The 16540-nt window shown below is 52.4% G+C and overlaps 1 protein-coding gene across 1 annotated transcript; it reads left to right on the top strand.

Moving 5' to 3' along the window:
* The first annotated feature begins 4173 nt into the window (after nt 1-4173).
* Nucleotides 4174-9347, top strand: SNAI1 (snail family transcriptional repressor 1). Its single transcript, XM_007938429.1, has 3 exons — nt 4174-4255; nt 4884-5411; nt 9157-9347. Exons 1-3 carry the CDS (start codon nt 4174-4176, stop codon nt 9345-9347), a joined length of 801 nt encoding a protein of 266 aa, XP_007936620.1.
* The last annotated feature ends 7193 nt before the right edge of the window (nt 9348-16540 follow it).

The raw sequence follows: 16540 nt of genomic DNA, 5'->3' as shown, positions 1-16540 counted from the left end.
TTTCCGAGGCAGTATTATTACAGAAGTAGGATTGCCCAACCTTCCTTCTGAGGAGTGGCTGGTGGGTTTGAACCACCAGCCGTCTGGTTAGCAGGCAAGTGTCTTAGCCACTATGCTACCAGAGCTCCCAAGGTTGTTCTTATGTGCCGTCGAGTCGGCCCCGACTCATAGTGACCCCTCCTTGGGTTTCCGAGGCAGTATCACTACGGAAGTAGGATTGATTGTCTTGGAAACCCTGTAGGGCAGTTCTACTCTGTCCTATAGGGTCACTATGAGTCAGAGACAGTGGGTTTGTTTTTTCTGGGGGGTAATGACACTGAACACCGTCATCTTGAAAAAGCACAATATAGACTAGTGTGCTTGTTCCCACCTGTGTGATACAAAGAAGGGAGAAATACATAGGTACAGATATAAAATTTCTCTCCTTTCAGAGGCCCTCCCTGGTCACGTTGTTGTTGTTGTTGTTGTTATGTGCCCTCTAGTCGGACCGACTCATAGCGACCCGTCTTTGGGTTTCTGAGGTGAGGCAGCATCACTACGGAAATAGATTGCCCCATCTTCCTTCCAAGGAGTGGCTGGTAGGTTTGAACCGCCAGCTTTCTGGTTAGCAGTCAAGTGCCTTAGACACTGGTCACGTTGTTGTTGTTATGTGCCCTTGAGTCAGACCCGACCCATAGCGACCCCTCCTTGGGTTTCCAGGGCAGTATCATTACGGAAGTAGATTGCCCCATCTTCCTTCCGGGGAGTGGCTGGTGGGATCTAACTGGTCACATTAGATATTTCCAAATTGCTCTCCAAAACAGTTGTACCGGTTCGCCCCACACCCCGGGTTAAAAGCCTTGCTCGTGGGCCGGAGGGGTGGGTGCAGGGGAGCATCTTAGCCAGCAGAGGGCACCAGAGGACCAGCGGGCCTAGAATGGGGCAACTGGGGGCAGGGGAGCACCCCCAGGGCACCAGGCAGGTGCTGCAGCACCACAGCTGAGGCCGCCCGTTTCCGGGCGGACCTCACACCACTGCACCAAAAGTGCCACCTAGCTCACGTCCGTCCGGGACCTTGTCCACACCCGGAGGCCTCACCCTAAGCCTCCTCCCACCTCCCGGGTCTCCACCACCTTCAAGAGAGGTGACCAGGGAGGTAATTCAATCAGAAGGAGCGGCAGCCCCAGATCTGAGAAAGGGCCTCCCCCCTCCTCTCCCCTGCAGGGCGCAGGTGACCCAACTCGTTGAAGGAAAGTGGAAAGCTGAGGGCTCAGGAGACGGTGCCTTGCGCACTAGGGGCTTGTGCCCATCCCTGGCAGCTCCAGAAGATAAGAACCACAGTTCCCTTTACAGTTGAGAAAACCGAAGCTCAGAGAGACTCACTGAGTGAGTGCTGGTGGCCAGCGCTGACTCAGTCATTTCATCCCTTAGATAATGAATTCTTCCCGGTCAAGATGAGCTCGCCACCTCTCATTCATTCATTCAGGGATAATAACTACCATTAATCATGCATTGGCTAATCCACGGGCTCTGCAGGAGAGAGAGCTGGTGCACTGTTTCCGTAAAGATTACAGCCTAGAACACCCTCTAGGGCAGTTCTGCTCTGTCTCACGGGGTCGCTAGGAGTGGGAATGGACTGGACAGCACCCAACGACAACATGCATTCGCTTCTAACTTGATCCTTTTGCTCAACATGATTTTTTTTAAATCCATTTTCATTGCTGCACTGTTCTCTGATAGGCTGAACCACACTGTATGAATTTATTCTACTCTTGATAAACAATTGAGTTGGCTCTAAATTTTTGCTGTTAGAACAAGCCCACACTGGATATTCCCTTTTGTTTTTCCTGGGCACCTGTGGAAGAGTTTGGGGCTAGAGCAGTTCTCACTCTTGGCAGCTTCTAAGAATCACCTAGGGAGTTTTTTAAAAGGCTGTGGCTGGAGGCCCCACCCCCGGCTAATTAAATCAGAATGGCTGTGGGGGTGGGGCCCAGGTGTAGGTGTTTTAAAATGTTCCCTAGGGCGAAGTAATGTGCAGCGGGGTGGGGAACCGGTGGATGCTGTTTCCTGGGAATGGAATTACTGGGCGAAGAGAATCACCTGTTGAGAGCATAAGCTGATGTCAAACTCTTCCAGGGTGGCAGTGCCCAGTGGCACTCCCGCCGGCAGGGGACGAAAGTCCTGCTGCCCTCACATCCTCATCAACACTTGATATTGACCAATTTTTTACTTTTTTGTCATCCTGGTAGGTGTGAAATGGTATCTCACTGTGGCTTTAATTTGCAATTCTCTCCTTACTAATGAACCTGAGCAGTTGGTGAAGTTGTTGCCGAGACAAATAATGAAAGGACCAGCCAGGGGAAGAGAGTTTTAAGGAGGGGGAGGAAGATGAGGGGCAGGTACCCAGGCCCTGTGGTGGGAAAGAGCTGAGATGTTGGAGGAACTGGAAAAAGTTTGTGTGTGTGTGTATTTAGAGGGACATTTGTGAGTGTGGGGGAGAATGACTCAAGGCACCGTCAGCAGGGCCACCAAGTGGGCTATGGTGAAGACTCTGGCTTTCGGCTGTTATCTGAGCAAGGCAGGAGCGTGGTGGGGGGCGGTTTAGAGCAGAGGAGGGACTCTGACGGTCCCTTTGGCTGGGGCTGCAGAATCCTGGTGGAAAGAACATAGACATGGGCGCGTATGTATTGGATACAGGCAGCGTAAGGCGCAATCCATAACCATGGAGGACGCCTGCCCCCCCCCCCCAACTCACCACCTAGAGGGGAAGGACTATTTTATTCACGCTGTTATCTCCAGCACCTAGTGACCAAAATGGACATTCGTCCCTCGGGGTTTTCACAGGCTCTACTCCACAGGTGGAAACAAGTCAGGCAGGGCCAGGCAGGTTCATTTCTGAGCACCTCAGGCCTGGTATGTTCCTGCCTGCTGGCTCGCAGGGAGGCTGGTGGGAGGGCACAGCTGGCCTTCCCTGTCCCCACTCCTTATCCCTGTCAGTGCACTCTGTGCGGCCCATATTAGGTCCCTTAGACACAGGAGTTACAGTCCCCAGGGAGGCGAGGAGTCGGGCCTCGCCCCGCCTTTTCTTCTCCTCCTCCCACCTGCTGGGAGTGATCCCCTCACCGAAACTCTAAAAAGGCCCTTCCTCCGCCCAAAATCCTGCCACGGCTCCTCAGGGCCCCCAGGACAAAGTCCAGACTCCTTTGGAGGCACGTCGGACCCCTCCCGATCTTCCCACCCCGCCCTGGGAGCTGTTCTCAATGACTCTCCAGTATTTACAGATTCTTACCTCGGGCCTTTCTCCTTGAAGCGTCTTCACTTCCTGCGGGAAGTCGCCCCCGACCCCCTGTCAAGTGATCCGCCTCTAGACTGTCACAGCGCCCTGTGATCCCATCAAAGCACACTTCCCTCTCATTAGAGTCGTCTGTTTACTTCGTCTGTCTCCCCCACCAGACCTTGAGCTGCCTGCCTGCCCTTTTGGTAGGGCCCCTTGCCGCTTCGTTCACGGCGCTGTTGAGGGCGCTCCGTAAACATTTGCTAAGTGAAGAAACACAGGCATCTGGCTACATCACATCGCCTGCTTTGCAAAGAAAAAATGTGGTGATTCCTACTACCGTCGGCTGCGAGGGTGTCCTCGCATCTTCCCAGCGATGTGCACCATCCTTCGTCCATCCCACGTCTTTGCGGGCGCCAGGCGGGTCGAGGAGACGCCGCCCCTCCCCAAGCGCGAGGCCGAGGAGGGTTTCGGAACGTCAGGTGTCCCCGCCAGCAGTACGGGGCGCCAGGGGGCGCCAGAGGCGCTCAGACTGCGGAGCGCTGAGTGGGCAGGCGCACGGGGGTCCCAACGAGTTCTCGTCTGGCCCAGGGGCTCGGCGCCTGATCCCAGCACCCCAGCTGGGGTGATCCGTGCTCGCCCTCGGCCCGTCCCTCGAGGCGCTCCGCCCCAGACCAGCGCCACGCGGCGCGAACCCCGCCCGCCCCCGGCGCACCTGCCCGGGGCGTGGCTTCCGGCGGAGGCGCCTCCGATTGGCGCGGAGGTGACAAAGGGGTGTGACTACGAGTTGCTCCGCCCTACCGGGGTACTTAAAGGAGTTGGCGGCACGTCTCTCCTCGCAGCTCAGCGTCTCTGCCTAGTGGGTGAGAGATCGTAGCGATCCCAACGCTACCCGGCGACCCTCGGCTTCTTCGGGCACCATGCCGCGCTCTTTTCTCGTTAGGAAATCTGCTTGCTCCCGCCGGAGACCCAACTACAGCGAGCTGCACGACTCGTCCCTAGGTGAGTGGACGAGAGCGCCAGACCTCAGGGAGGGGCTGGGGAGACTGGCGGAGACTGCAGGGGGGCGCTTTAGGGAAGGAAACTTGTGGCCCAAATCGAGATTACGTGACGCTCGAGGGACTCTGCATGGGGACATGTGGCGAGGGGGCGAAGGGGCAGGTGTATCCGTGAGCCCTGAGTGAGTGGCTGGGGGGAGTGGGGTAGGGGGTGGTGATCTTGGCTGAAGGGACTTTTTAGAGGGGGATGGGGAGACAGGGCTCAGGGAATAGAGAAATGAGAGGAGGGGATAGTGCCAGGGGAGACCACCTGCAGAGGCGGTGTAGACCCTGCAGAGAAAGAATATGAGGAGAGGGATTGGGAGATGTGCGTGAGTAGGGGAGTTAGGACAGGGCTGGTGGTGCCTTGAGCCATGAGCTGGGGAGATTGGAAGGTGGGGTGCTAGAAACCTGGGCAGTCAGGCAGAGATGTGGAAATGCCTCCCTTGGGAAGCTGGGCCCTGCTCTTACTCATCTAATGAGTATTGAGCTCCAGCTCCTCAGCCCTTGGACTCAGTGGCCTGGGTTAATGTTTGTTGACTGAGTGACCTAATGCCTGCCTCTGTCTAACTGTCTTCTCTGTGCCTCCCTAGAGTTCACCTTTCAGCAGCCCTATGACCAGGCCCACCTGCTGGCAGCAATTCCACCGCCCGAGGTCCTCAACCCCACGGCCTCGCTGCCCATGCTCATCTGGGACTCTCTTCTGGTACCCCAAGTCCAGCCTAGCGGCTGGGCCTCCCTGCGGCCCCAGGAAGGCCCGAAGGCCACCGAGCTGACCTCCCTGTCTGACGAAGACAGTGGGAAAGGCTCCCAGCCCCCCAGCCCCCCGTCACCGGCTCCTTCGTCCTTCTCCTCCGCCTCAGCCTCTTCCCTGGAGGCCGAGGCCTACGCTGCCTTCCCGGGCTTGGGCCAAGTGCCCAAGCAGCTGGCCGTGCTCGCCGCGGCCAAGGACCCTCAGTCTCGGAAGGCCTTCAACTGCAAGTACTGCGACAAGGAGTACGTCAGCCTGGGCGCCCTCAAGATGCACATCCGCAGCCACACGCTGCCCTGCGTGTGCGATACTTGCGGGAAGGCCTTCTCCAGGCCCTGGCTGCTGCAGGGCCACGTCCGGACCCACACGGGTGAGTCTCCTGCCACCTTCTCCCCAGCCTTCCCGAGACAGGCATCGCTGTTGCCATTTTCAAAGTGCGGCGGCCCCTGGGAGTCTGCTGAGACTTGGCCCCCACTCTCTGGAAATGTTTGGTAGGAAGGTGACAGTCGTTGTTCATCATCAGCCAAGCACCTGGACAAAGTCGCTAGCTTTACAAGTGCCTTCTGCAGTCTCAGTTTCTCAGCCCAAAGAGTTAGAGCTGGATCTGTGAAAGGTGTAACCAACACCTTGCTATGTGGCCAGGTGTGAAGGGTCTCACCTTGTTCCACCCTCCCCCAGCCCAGCCAGACAGGATGTTGCTAGACCCCCCACCTGGCTCTGAATCCCGCTTTGAAAATATCCTCACACTTTGGGCTGATGTTGCAGCTCTCTGAGCCTGTTTCCTCATCTCGGAAATGGGCATAAGAACACTTGATGGGGTTTCTGTGTGAGTTAATTGAGAGAACAGGGTTTAGTACTAATCAGCACTCAGAAAAACGCTGGTTGCTGTTGGTGGGCTGTTGGGGCTGTGTGACCTTAGGCAAGTAAGCTATCCCTTCAGAGCCTCTGGTAGGATTATGATAACACATGCTAGTAGATGGCTATGAAAATCCAGTGGCTTGTTAATCACTTTATAAGGTATTATCATCATGGTCCTCAGATCTGCACTCCCGCAGGCTGGGTGGAGGGGACGAACTCAAATCTGTCATTCAGACTAGGGATCATCTTTGCTTGCAGTAAACAATCATGTCTTGATGCTTCAAAAATGTACTCCTTGTGTAGGAAATTAGGAAATGGGGTCTCTTATCCTTGAACTTTCTGGAAATGGGAGGTAGTTACTCAATCTTTTCGGAACGCGAGTGGTAGACACTATGATGTTTAGGGCTGCGCTGGAGAGTGATTGTTAGGAAGAAGGTTCAAAGGTCATGACAGTGGGTCAGGCTGACCAGATTGGAGACTCAGGCCGGTGGCTGACCTCTAAGCAGTGAGTGTCAGGGGGTGATGTCTTAGGCCTGTCATTATCAGTATTATTACTCCTACAAAGTGGTGGTGCTCTGTTCACGCACAAATAGCCCCCATTTTAATATGTCCAAAGGGCTATCTCTCCTGGGTGCCAGGCTACCCGATCAGCTGACAGGAGCTGTATTCTGAGGGAGTCACAGCCCTCTAGAGTCCCTCAGCCCCTCTCCCCCGCTCTTCCACACTTTTTTTTTTTTTTTTTAATTTTAATGTAAAGGCACGACTCGACACAAAAGCCCGTTGAAATGCACCATTGGCCTCCTCATTGACTCCCATTGTGTGTCTTAATGGTGGGCCCAGTGGGTGGGGGCTGGGGGTGGGAGCAGGTGCATGGGGTAGTGGTGCCCTGCACCTGTTCCGGCCGCAGCTGCCGGCCCACGGCGTGGCAGGCCCCTTTAATCCTGGGGATATCGCATGTACAGTGCCCCCCTCGGCGGCTTTTGTCCCCGCTGGCCTGGTGCCGCTTTCACACTTGCCGGGAGCACCGTAAAGGCGTCCGGGGGGCGGGGATCTGTGAGGGGTGGGCCCTGCCCCATCACAGTGCCTAGCACCTCCCTCCCTCTTTGTTCAGGTTTATTTATGGTAATAGATAATGTGGGAGGTGCAGTACTCGGGGCATCTCCCAGTGTTTACTCGGCAAAGCTGAGTACAGCCCTGGGGGGGGGGAGAGGCCCTTTTGACCCCATGTAGTAGTTGAAGAGACTGAGGCTGGAAGCAGCAGTCATTCTGGGTCCCACAGTTGCTGAGGGCTGAGCCCTTCCTTCACCAGGGAGTCTGTGAGTGAGGCAGAACTTGCTTTGGAACTCGTCAGACCCCTCTGGCCTGGCTTGTAGATTGTCCTTGGACTAGGTCCCCCACCCTGGGGTGTTTCTCTGTGGTGCGCTCAGTGCAGGGCTGGTCAAAAACAGGTGCTCACCAAATACCTGGTGAGTGGGTGGGTCTCTCATCTACCAGCACCCAGCACAGTGCCCCAGGCCCCACAAGGGTATTTTAATTCATTAGCTCCTCTTGAATTCCCTTGAGGGCATGTGGCCTGGGGGGCATCTCAGGCTGGGGTGGGAAGAGAGAAGAATGTGTTGGAGTTTCAGAAAAGCTTAGTTAACATCACAGAGTAGGGCCTGGCAGTGTAGTAGGAGCTCAATCTGTATTTGCTTAATGAATTAATATTATGACTTTTTATTTGGAAAATGTTGCACCTCCTTCCCCCACCAAGAAAACCCATAAAACACAATACTAGATGTTTCTGGAATGTAAACTATATCCTCTTGGTTGAGGCAGGGATTATAAAAATAAAGAGCTGACGAATGCATTATCTGGTAGACTCCCCCAGGGCTTTTTTTTTGTTTTTAAACAGCTCTATTAATTCCATAAGGAGCCCTGGTGGCACAATGGGTTAAGCGCTTGACTGCTAACAGCAAGGGGGGCAGTTGGAACCCCTGGTGGCTTCACGGGAGAAAGATGTGGCAGTCTGCTTCCATAAAGATTACGACTTTGGTAACTCAGTGGGGCAGCTGTACTCTTTTTCTTTTTTGATTATTTATTGCATAAGCATTTATTGAGCACCGACTATGTACCCAGCTCTGTGCAGGCCCTGTGAAATTTCTTTCCAACGCATCCTGGGCCAGGCAGTTGGCATGTCTGGGCTGAGGATGAGGAGGGGATTTTAAACACTTATGCAAGGCAGTGAGTTTCTGTAGGCTGTCACAGGGGGGAGGAGGGCGGGGGCTGGAGATCAGGAACTTCAAATGGGCTCAAGGGACGTCCTGCCCTTGTGGACTCTTGGTCTGATTGCAGGACAGACAAGAGACTCAGAAGTTTACAGCAGTGTGATCAGTGACCAGCAGCAGTGTGATGTGGGAGACAGAGGCTGCTGCCCCAGCCTAGAGGAACAGCCTAACCAGCTGAGGGTGGGGGTCTGGGTGGGGAGGCCTGTTAAGTCTGGTCCTTAAGCTTTGTCCTCAAAGTAAATCCAGGAATGACTTGTACTCCAGGGCTGATGATAAGGAATGCCACTAGCAGCCTCCCCTGACTGCTAGGAGGTGGGCTCTCTAGTGGTTAAAATCAAGGGCTCTGAAATGAGGCTGCCTGGCCCTGCTCTGTGACGCTGAACATACTACTTAACCTCTCTGTTTCGAAATCTCTAAAAGGAAGATGACGGTAGCTTCCTTGGGTGCTGATGAGGATAATTGTCAAGTTCATTCAGGGTTCAGGAAGCACAGTTCCCATCCTTTGTCCTGATGGGCATTGTTGAGCACTTCCTGTGTGCTGGCACAGGGCCAGACTAAGTCTTACCTAACCTATCAGTTATAGAACCAACCCCTAGGAGTTAGGGATGAACCAGCTCATTTTACAGATGAGAAAACAGAGAAACCAGACCACTTGCCCAAGGTGGCACAGCTGGAAGTGGCAGAGTTCCCAAGTGAGCCTAGGCCTTGGGGTACCAGATCTGTGTGGCCTGGTTCTTGGCTCATAGCTGGATTCATTGCAACGTGTGGTGCATGGGTATGGCTCTCTGGGGGTCACTAAGGAGCACAAGAAGCTGGGGTCATCTTGTCCAGCTTTGAGCGATGTTCTCTCCAAGCCCTTACTGGGCTGTTGAGAGAAATGGCTGATCCAGCACTTGCCACAACACCAGGCACCCAGTAGGCGCGCCATAAATGTCTGCCGTTCCCCTAAGTGACTTTGTGGCAGTCAACTCCCTCTCGTCCTCTCCTCAGGTGAGAAGCCTTTTTCCTGCTCCCACTGCAACCGTGCCTTCGCCGACCGCTCCAACCTGCGTGCACACCTGCAGACCCACTCGGCCGTCAAGAAGTACCAGTGCAAGACGTGCTCGCGAACCTTTTCCCGCATGTCCCTGCTCCACAAGCACGAGGAGTCGGGCTGCTCAGGGGGTCCCCGCGGACCCTAGGGGCTCTTCTGCTTCTCCGGGCACCCCTCCAGCAGCCTCCCCTAACTCCAGCAGGAAGGAGCCCCACAACTTATCATGGCCACGGAATACCCTTCTGAGCGCCCCATATTGGCTGCGCTGGCCCAGTCAGCTGGTCCTCCTGACGAGGACCCATGTCCAGTGGTTCTCGAATCTCTGCTCCGGAAGCCTCGGTCGGCTCTGAAAGAGGCTTTGCTGGGGCCATCTCCAGCTGACGGGGCAGCTTGCAGGGAAGCTGACCCTGCTCCAGAGTGTTCTAAGATGATGGCTTTCTGTGGGTTTATGTACCCAGAGCTGTGTGGATACAGCTGCTGTGAGCTATAGGACAAAAGCCAGCGGACAGACTAGGAATTACCCCACCCCAGGGGACCCCACTCCTTTCCCCCTACCAAGGAACTCTCGGGCCACCTCTCCACGAGGTGTGGCTAACTATGCAATAACCCACCCCCAGGTGCATCCACGGGACCTGAAGGGGCGGTGGCAGGACACAGGATGCCCCCAGGCCTGGGCAGCTATGTCAGCCACCTGTTTGTCATGGTGGTACCTGTTTCATGGGCAGTTTAACAACTTCTTAAAAGGGACTGTGAGTGATTGCTGTCACTTGTTGGGGGCCCAAGCCAGGGTGCTTTGGCCTGACCAGTGTGTCTCCCAGAACTATTTGGGGGCCCGACAGGTAGGCCTGGAAGGAAGATGTTTACATTTTTTTAAAGGTACACTGGTATTTATATTGCAAGCAGCATTTTGTACTAAGGAAACATTTTGTATAGTAATATGTACAGTTTATTGATATTCAATAAAGTGCTTAATTTATATAAAAAATCTCTACCTGGTTTTGTAGAAGGGTGGGTATAAAGGGTCTTTAGGAGCCTTGAAATGGTTTACACGCAGCTATTAATCTAAAAGTTTGGCGGTTTGAACCCACTCAGAGGCAACGTGGAAGAAAGGCCTGGTCATCTGCTTCCATAGATTGAAAAAACAAAAGATAACAGCCCAGGAAATCCTATGGAACAGTTAGTTGTACTCTAACACGTGGGGTGGTCATGAGCCGTAATCAACTCCAGGAGAGAGGGTTTGTTTTTTTTTTGTTTGTTAGGAAGGGAGCATGGGGCAGGGAATTCTGGAGCTCGGATATTTCAGACACAGCTCGTAAGTCTTGGCCTGGGAAACATCACGTGCCTTTGAGAATCCTGGCTTTGACTTGTGCACAGGGTTTTTCCTCTGGCCCTCGGGCCCCTGTCTATAAAATGGTGGTTTGGAAACACCTCGCTGGGCTGGGGTGAGTGATAGCAGTATGTATGCAAGCTCCTTGCACCCTAAAAGTTATGGTTTTCATTTATTTACTCTCATTCTTGGTTTTGAAGCTGACGAGGCCCAGAGGCCTAAAGGCTAGCTTCCCTGGGTCTTATCAACCAGACAGGCTCAGTGCTTTGTTCCAACACTGCAGGTCTTTTGGGGAGGGACCGGCTGCTTCTCCCAGATTCGAGGGTGGAATGAGGATGTCCTTCCTGTTTCCAGGGCCCTGGGCCCTGCTCCGGCCTCCCTGTCGAGCCCACACCTCCGTCTGGCTGCTTAGTACCAAATGGCCTTTGATGCAAGGAAATTGGCTGGCTGGAGCCGGGAGGGTGAGAAGCCAGGCCAAAGGGTCGGGGTCACTCCACTTCCTGCTCCGTGGAGCCAGGGAAGAGAGGCAGCTTGTGTCCTGGGCTGGGATAATTCACCCCGGGCTGGCTGGCCTGGCCACGGTGACCTCACCTTTAGGGGCCTCTTGCGGCCAGAAGAAAATAAGGGTCCTCTTAGTGCAAAAGGTGCTGAAGGTGCCAGTTTCCTGCACAAGCGTCTCAGAGCTGCGGAGCCCAAGTCGGGCTGGGGGTGGGGAGCCTCATGTTCCAAAGGACAGATGATTCTTCTAAACAGGAAACGGTGACCCGAAGGCCGGGAGCAGCCCTTAATGACTTGCAGCTTTCCTCCCCAAAAAAAAAAAAGAAAAAAAGTTCTCTAACAATCGCCAAATTGTGGCTGGCCTCCCTGAAGGGAAGTTAGGGAGTTGGGGCCGGGGAAAGGGGGTGGCTTGGGCACCACTTTGCTGAAGGCCTACTATGTTCCCGGCCCCTGAGCTGGGCATTTGCATCCGCTCATATTGATGGGGAATGAATACATGATGACCAGAAATCCCTGAGAAGCACGCCTCTTGTTTGCTATTTTACAGATGTATGAATGGCTTCCGAGTGGCCAACCCAGAGGTGACAGAGCTGGGATTTGAACTTGGGTCTGCCTGGGTCAATCACCCTGGGAGTCAGGTGCGCCTGGCTCATGCCCCTGACTCAAGGTCCCTTCTTGGAGCCCCAGCTTCTGCTGTTAAAAAATGGGGGGATATGACGACACTGCTTCCCTTCCTGAGACCAGAGGAAAGTCAGTATTGATGGCAGTCCGTGCCCCAGACCCTGTTGTAGGTCCTGGGGAAACAGCCATGAGCAAGGTAGTCCCTGTACTCATGGAATGTCCCAGGGAACATAACTCATGGAATGTTCTAGGGAGGGAAACAGAAAACAAACAAGTGATTCAACAAGCAAGATGCTGTCCTACAGTGACAGTGCCAAGGTGGGATTAACGAGAACTGGAGAGTGATGAGGGTAGGGCTCCTTCCATAAAACAGAGCCCTCAGGAAGGGCTGAGACTGAAGGAGAAAGATCCAATCATGGGGAGATGGGGGAGGGGAACAGAAGAGGCTGTGAGGCTGGCATGAGCTTGCTTCCCTGAGGAATGGCCAGACCAGTGTCAGTGGAGGGGAGAGGAGAGGTAAGGTGGGAGACCAGCTGGGCCCAGGTCAGGCAGAGCCTGTGGGGCAGGGACAACCACTGGGGAGAAGGTGCCTTGGTGATGCAACAGGAAGGTGTTTGGCTGCTAACCAAAAGGTGGGCAGTTCAAATCCAGTCAGCACCTCTGCAGGGAAGAAGACCTGACAATTTGCTTCTGTAAGGATTATAACCAAGAAAACCCTATGAGGCAGTTCTACTTTGTCGCATGGGGTGGCTAGGAGTCAGAATTTAAACTGAAGCCAACAAGGAGCCAAGGAGGAATCTGATCTAATCTACCTTTATACAGAGATCACCCTGGCTGAGGGTGGTGAATGGGGTAAGCAGGGTCGACAAGCAGCTGCTGTGGAGTCGATTCTGACTCCTGGCAGAGTAGAATTGAGCACCACAGGGTTTTCAATGGCTGATACTAGCAGCAGATCTCCAGGTCTGCCAACACACCTCTGAGTAGACTCAAACCTCGAACCTTTTGGTCAGCAGCCAAGTGTGTTAATTGCTCACAGCAGGGACTCCTAAATGGAGGCGGGCGGGGGGGGGGGGGGGGCGGTGAGTAAAAACAAAAGCAAGAAGAGCAGTGAGAAGGCTGGAGGGGGAAATGAAGGAGGCCTGGCCCAGGGTGGTGTGGTGAAGATGGGATTGAAGAGGGCCGGGCACACCTGCTCGCTCAGTGAGTGAGTTACAGGACACAGGTGGGGGGAGGCGTAGCACGCAGCTTGTCACAAGAATGAGGACATCCCCGTGTTCTGTTACAGAGCCACTGGCATGCACATGGCGAAGTGGAAAAGATAAAATGCAGAACATACTCCCTTTTGTGGGAAGAAAAGAGGTGGCTATGAGGATGACTATTCATACTTGTTGGTATTTGTATACAGAAACTCTAGAAGGATTTATGATAAACTCATAAAAGTGATTCCCGAGGGGAATGCAGAGGGGGGGAATGAGGGTGGATGGAGACAGGAGAGAAAAGGAGGAAAGGAGTGTTTTTTTAAAAAGATTTTTTTAAGCTTTTATTTTGAAAGAATTTCAAACTGACAGAAAAGTTGCAAGGAAAAAGCTGGACTGGTTCGAGCAGCTGGACTCCTTCGCACAGACCCTCCCAGTGTTCACACTGGTCCTGCTCTTTTCTCACTCTCTGTACCCACACACGTCCCACTGCCCGGAGTCAATTCTGATGCATCGTGACCCCACGTGTTTCAGAGGAGAATTGAGCTCATCTTTACAGAAGCAGACCGCCAGCTCTTTCTTTGGTGGTGCCACTGGGTGATTCTAACTGGCAACCTTTCGGTTAGCAATTAGGAAAAACTACCACCCAGGGACCTCACACACACAAACCCACATAGTATTTATTTCTGAACCATTTGAGGGTAATTTGTAGACATGATGCCCCTTTATTGCTAAATTCTTAAGCATGTATTTCCTAAGAACAAGAACATTCTCTCCAATAACCACAGTGCAATGATGCAAATCAGGAAATTAACATCGGTGCAATACTATAATCTAATCCAGTCATAATCATATTTCTCCAATTTCCCCAGTAGTATTTTCAATAGCAATTTTTCATGAGAGTGGGGAAGGCACGATCAAGGACCTAATCCATCATCACATGCCACAGTTAGTATCTTTTATTCTGGAACATTCCTCAGCCTTTCTTTATCTGTGATGAGTTTGACATTTTTTTAAGCCTATAGGCCAGCAATTTTGTAAAATGTCCCCCAATTTGGGTTTTCCTGATTAAATGTGGGTTCTGCACTTACAGCAAGAACCATAGAAGTACTGTCTTTCTTAGTGCAATGTATTCTGACGCAGGTGATGTCAGCTTGTCCACTATTGATGATGTTCACTTTAAGTGTTTGGTAAAGGTGGTGCTGGCCAGGTTTCTCCTTGGAAAGTTTCTCTACTTCCCCTTTGTACTTAGTAAGTATCTTGTGGGGAGACACTTTGAGAGCATGTGAGTATCCTGTTACTTCTCCAACTCCCACCCACACATTTTTGCCTCCAGTGGTGATTTCTTATTTTGGTCCTTGCTAAATGGTAGATTTCCTGACTCCAGCCTTCTTTCTACTTTTACTGGCTGGCCTTCTGCAGTAAGGAAGAACTTTCCCTCCTCTGTCAGAACAGTGGCTCAGAGCTGTGGGGCTGAGAGAGACTGGGGGTAGCGGGTAGCATCAGGGTCTGGCTAGACCATTAGATCCCCCCCCCCCCCAGGGCTTTTCTTTAAAATGAGTCCAGGAAATAAACCAGCTGCAAAGCCGATCTCCCCGCAAGTGTCCCGGCAGGCAGCTCTGGGGCCAGGGCCACATCTGGGCCCCATTAGTACCCGGGTGCTATTCAGGGGCACCCGCGAGGTGGGCTGGGGGGGGTGCCTGGCTGGCAGGAATTTGGGTCATTCTTGCTCTTTTTGGCTTTCAAATGGTAAATTTCACAATAGTTATGGGAATTTATTCTCATTTAAAAAATGAAAAGATTAGACATGAGATTCATGTTACTGTGATCAACACACCCTAGCCAGAAGTCTTCGGTGTTCACAGTCTACTGTAAGAGCTTGGTTTACATCTTTCTAGATTAAAAAACAAACAGTCAATTCTCATTCCCTGTGGTGTTATGGTCTATAACTGCCCCGGGAACACTGAATTAGCAAATACAGGAGGCCCTAGGTTAGGAATGAGAGCCGTTCCTAAGTGTGTCTTTAAGTCGAATTTGTAGGAACAGGTGCCTCCCAGGTGCATACGGTTCTTATTTAGCCTCACTTGAGTGCAAGAAGTGAGCCCTGGTGCTGCAGTGGTTGAACCGCTGGGCTGCTAACCGTAAAAGGTAGGCAGTCCGAACCCGCCAGCTATGAAGATTTGCAGCCTTGGAAACCCTATGGGGTAGTCGTACTCTCTTCTATCGGGTCGGGGTGAGTCAGAATAGAAGGCAGTAGATTTGTGCAAGAAAAGCCTCAAAGCCTTTCCAATGATTTAAAAGCAGCTCATGCAGCAAGGGAAGGTGAGTGTGATGACGCAGTTGTTGGGAGTAGGGGGCAAATTTGCATAACATTAAAGAGCAAGTATGAACTGTCAGTCCAGGGAGCACACCTTGTCTGACAGCAGCTGAAAAAGGGTTTCCATTCTGCACATGCATATGTATATCTGCTAACCAAGGTGCAAGCTCCCGCAGGTTTAGTCAAAAGGCCAATTCATAAATGCGGAATCCTCCCAAACTGAGCATTGACCGCACATTTGTATATACACATGGTTTCCATCTCACCTGCAGGAAAAGCCAAAGTCGGCACCAGGGCCCATAGGGCCCTGCACGAATTGGCCATTGTCATCACTCCACCTGGCCGCTCCAGGCCCGGCTGCCTCTCTGCTGCTCCTCAGACACCTGACCTGTGGCCTCCTCAGGGCCTTTGCACTTGCTGTTCCTGATCCGGCAGAGCCCGCTCCCCCCCCCAGGCAGTCACATGGCTGGCTCCATCCTTTCATTCTATAGTTCTGTCTCTGTCCAAATGTCACCCCAGGAGGTCTCCCCACCCTTTATATTCCCACCTCTCCCCCCTCTTCTCTACAACACTCCTCACCATCTGAGGAACCACGTATGTCATCTCATTCCCAGTTCCACCGCTGACTGTTTCTAGCTGGTGTCTGTGGGCCCCTCTAATGTCTGCATCCTTCAGTGTTCTGTCCCTGGGGCCTCATATCTCCCGTGCAAGAGGCATGAATGATGAATGGATGAATGTACCCATAGGAGATAAAGTGTGCTCACCACTGGTACTGGGTACTTAATGCGTGCCGCAGGCACTATGCTGATTGTCCTACATTATTAACTCATTAAACCTTCTGTTGAAAGAAAAAAGATCTGATCAGAGTTGAAAGGTTTTATTGGGTGGGAAAAACAGTTCTGGAACAGGGAGCATCTTTCGGAAGAGATGAGCTCATCACAACTGTGATCGGTTTATATGCAGTACAAACTGTTAGGGGATGTCCCAAAGGGAAATTTAAAGTGATTGGTTGCCCTTCGTGGGTTGGTTTATTAAGTTTGAGTGTCTGCATTCCATAGGCTAGCTATGGCTTATCTAATTATTTAAATGTTTCTCTTCCTCTGTGAAGGGTTAAGAGTTAAGTTTAAGTTTTCTTTAACACTTTACAACCTACCCAAGAAAGAAGAAGCCAATAGAGGTTTAAGAGGAGACACAGAGTGGTTAAAAACTTGCCAGGAGAAGGCAATGGGATGGTATATATAAAACCCTGAAAGAGAAAAATTTTCAACCAAGAATTATATACCCGGCAAAACTGTCCCTCAAATATGATGGCGAAATTAGGAGATTTCCAGATAAGCAGAAACTAAGGGAATTTGTTAAAACCAGACCAACCTTACAAGACA

This window comes from Orycteropus afer, unplaced genomic scaffold, assembly GCF_000298275.1.
Source record: "Orycteropus afer afer isolate SDZICR_OR568_19922 unplaced genomic scaffold, OryAfe1.0 scaffold00049, whole genome shotgun sequence".
In the NCBI taxonomy this organism is placed as follows: domain Eukaryota; kingdom Metazoa; phylum Chordata; class Mammalia; order Tubulidentata; family Orycteropodidae; genus Orycteropus; species Orycteropus afer.
Note: the sequence above shows the minus strand (reverse complement) of the source record. Positions and strands in the feature narration are given on the sequence as shown.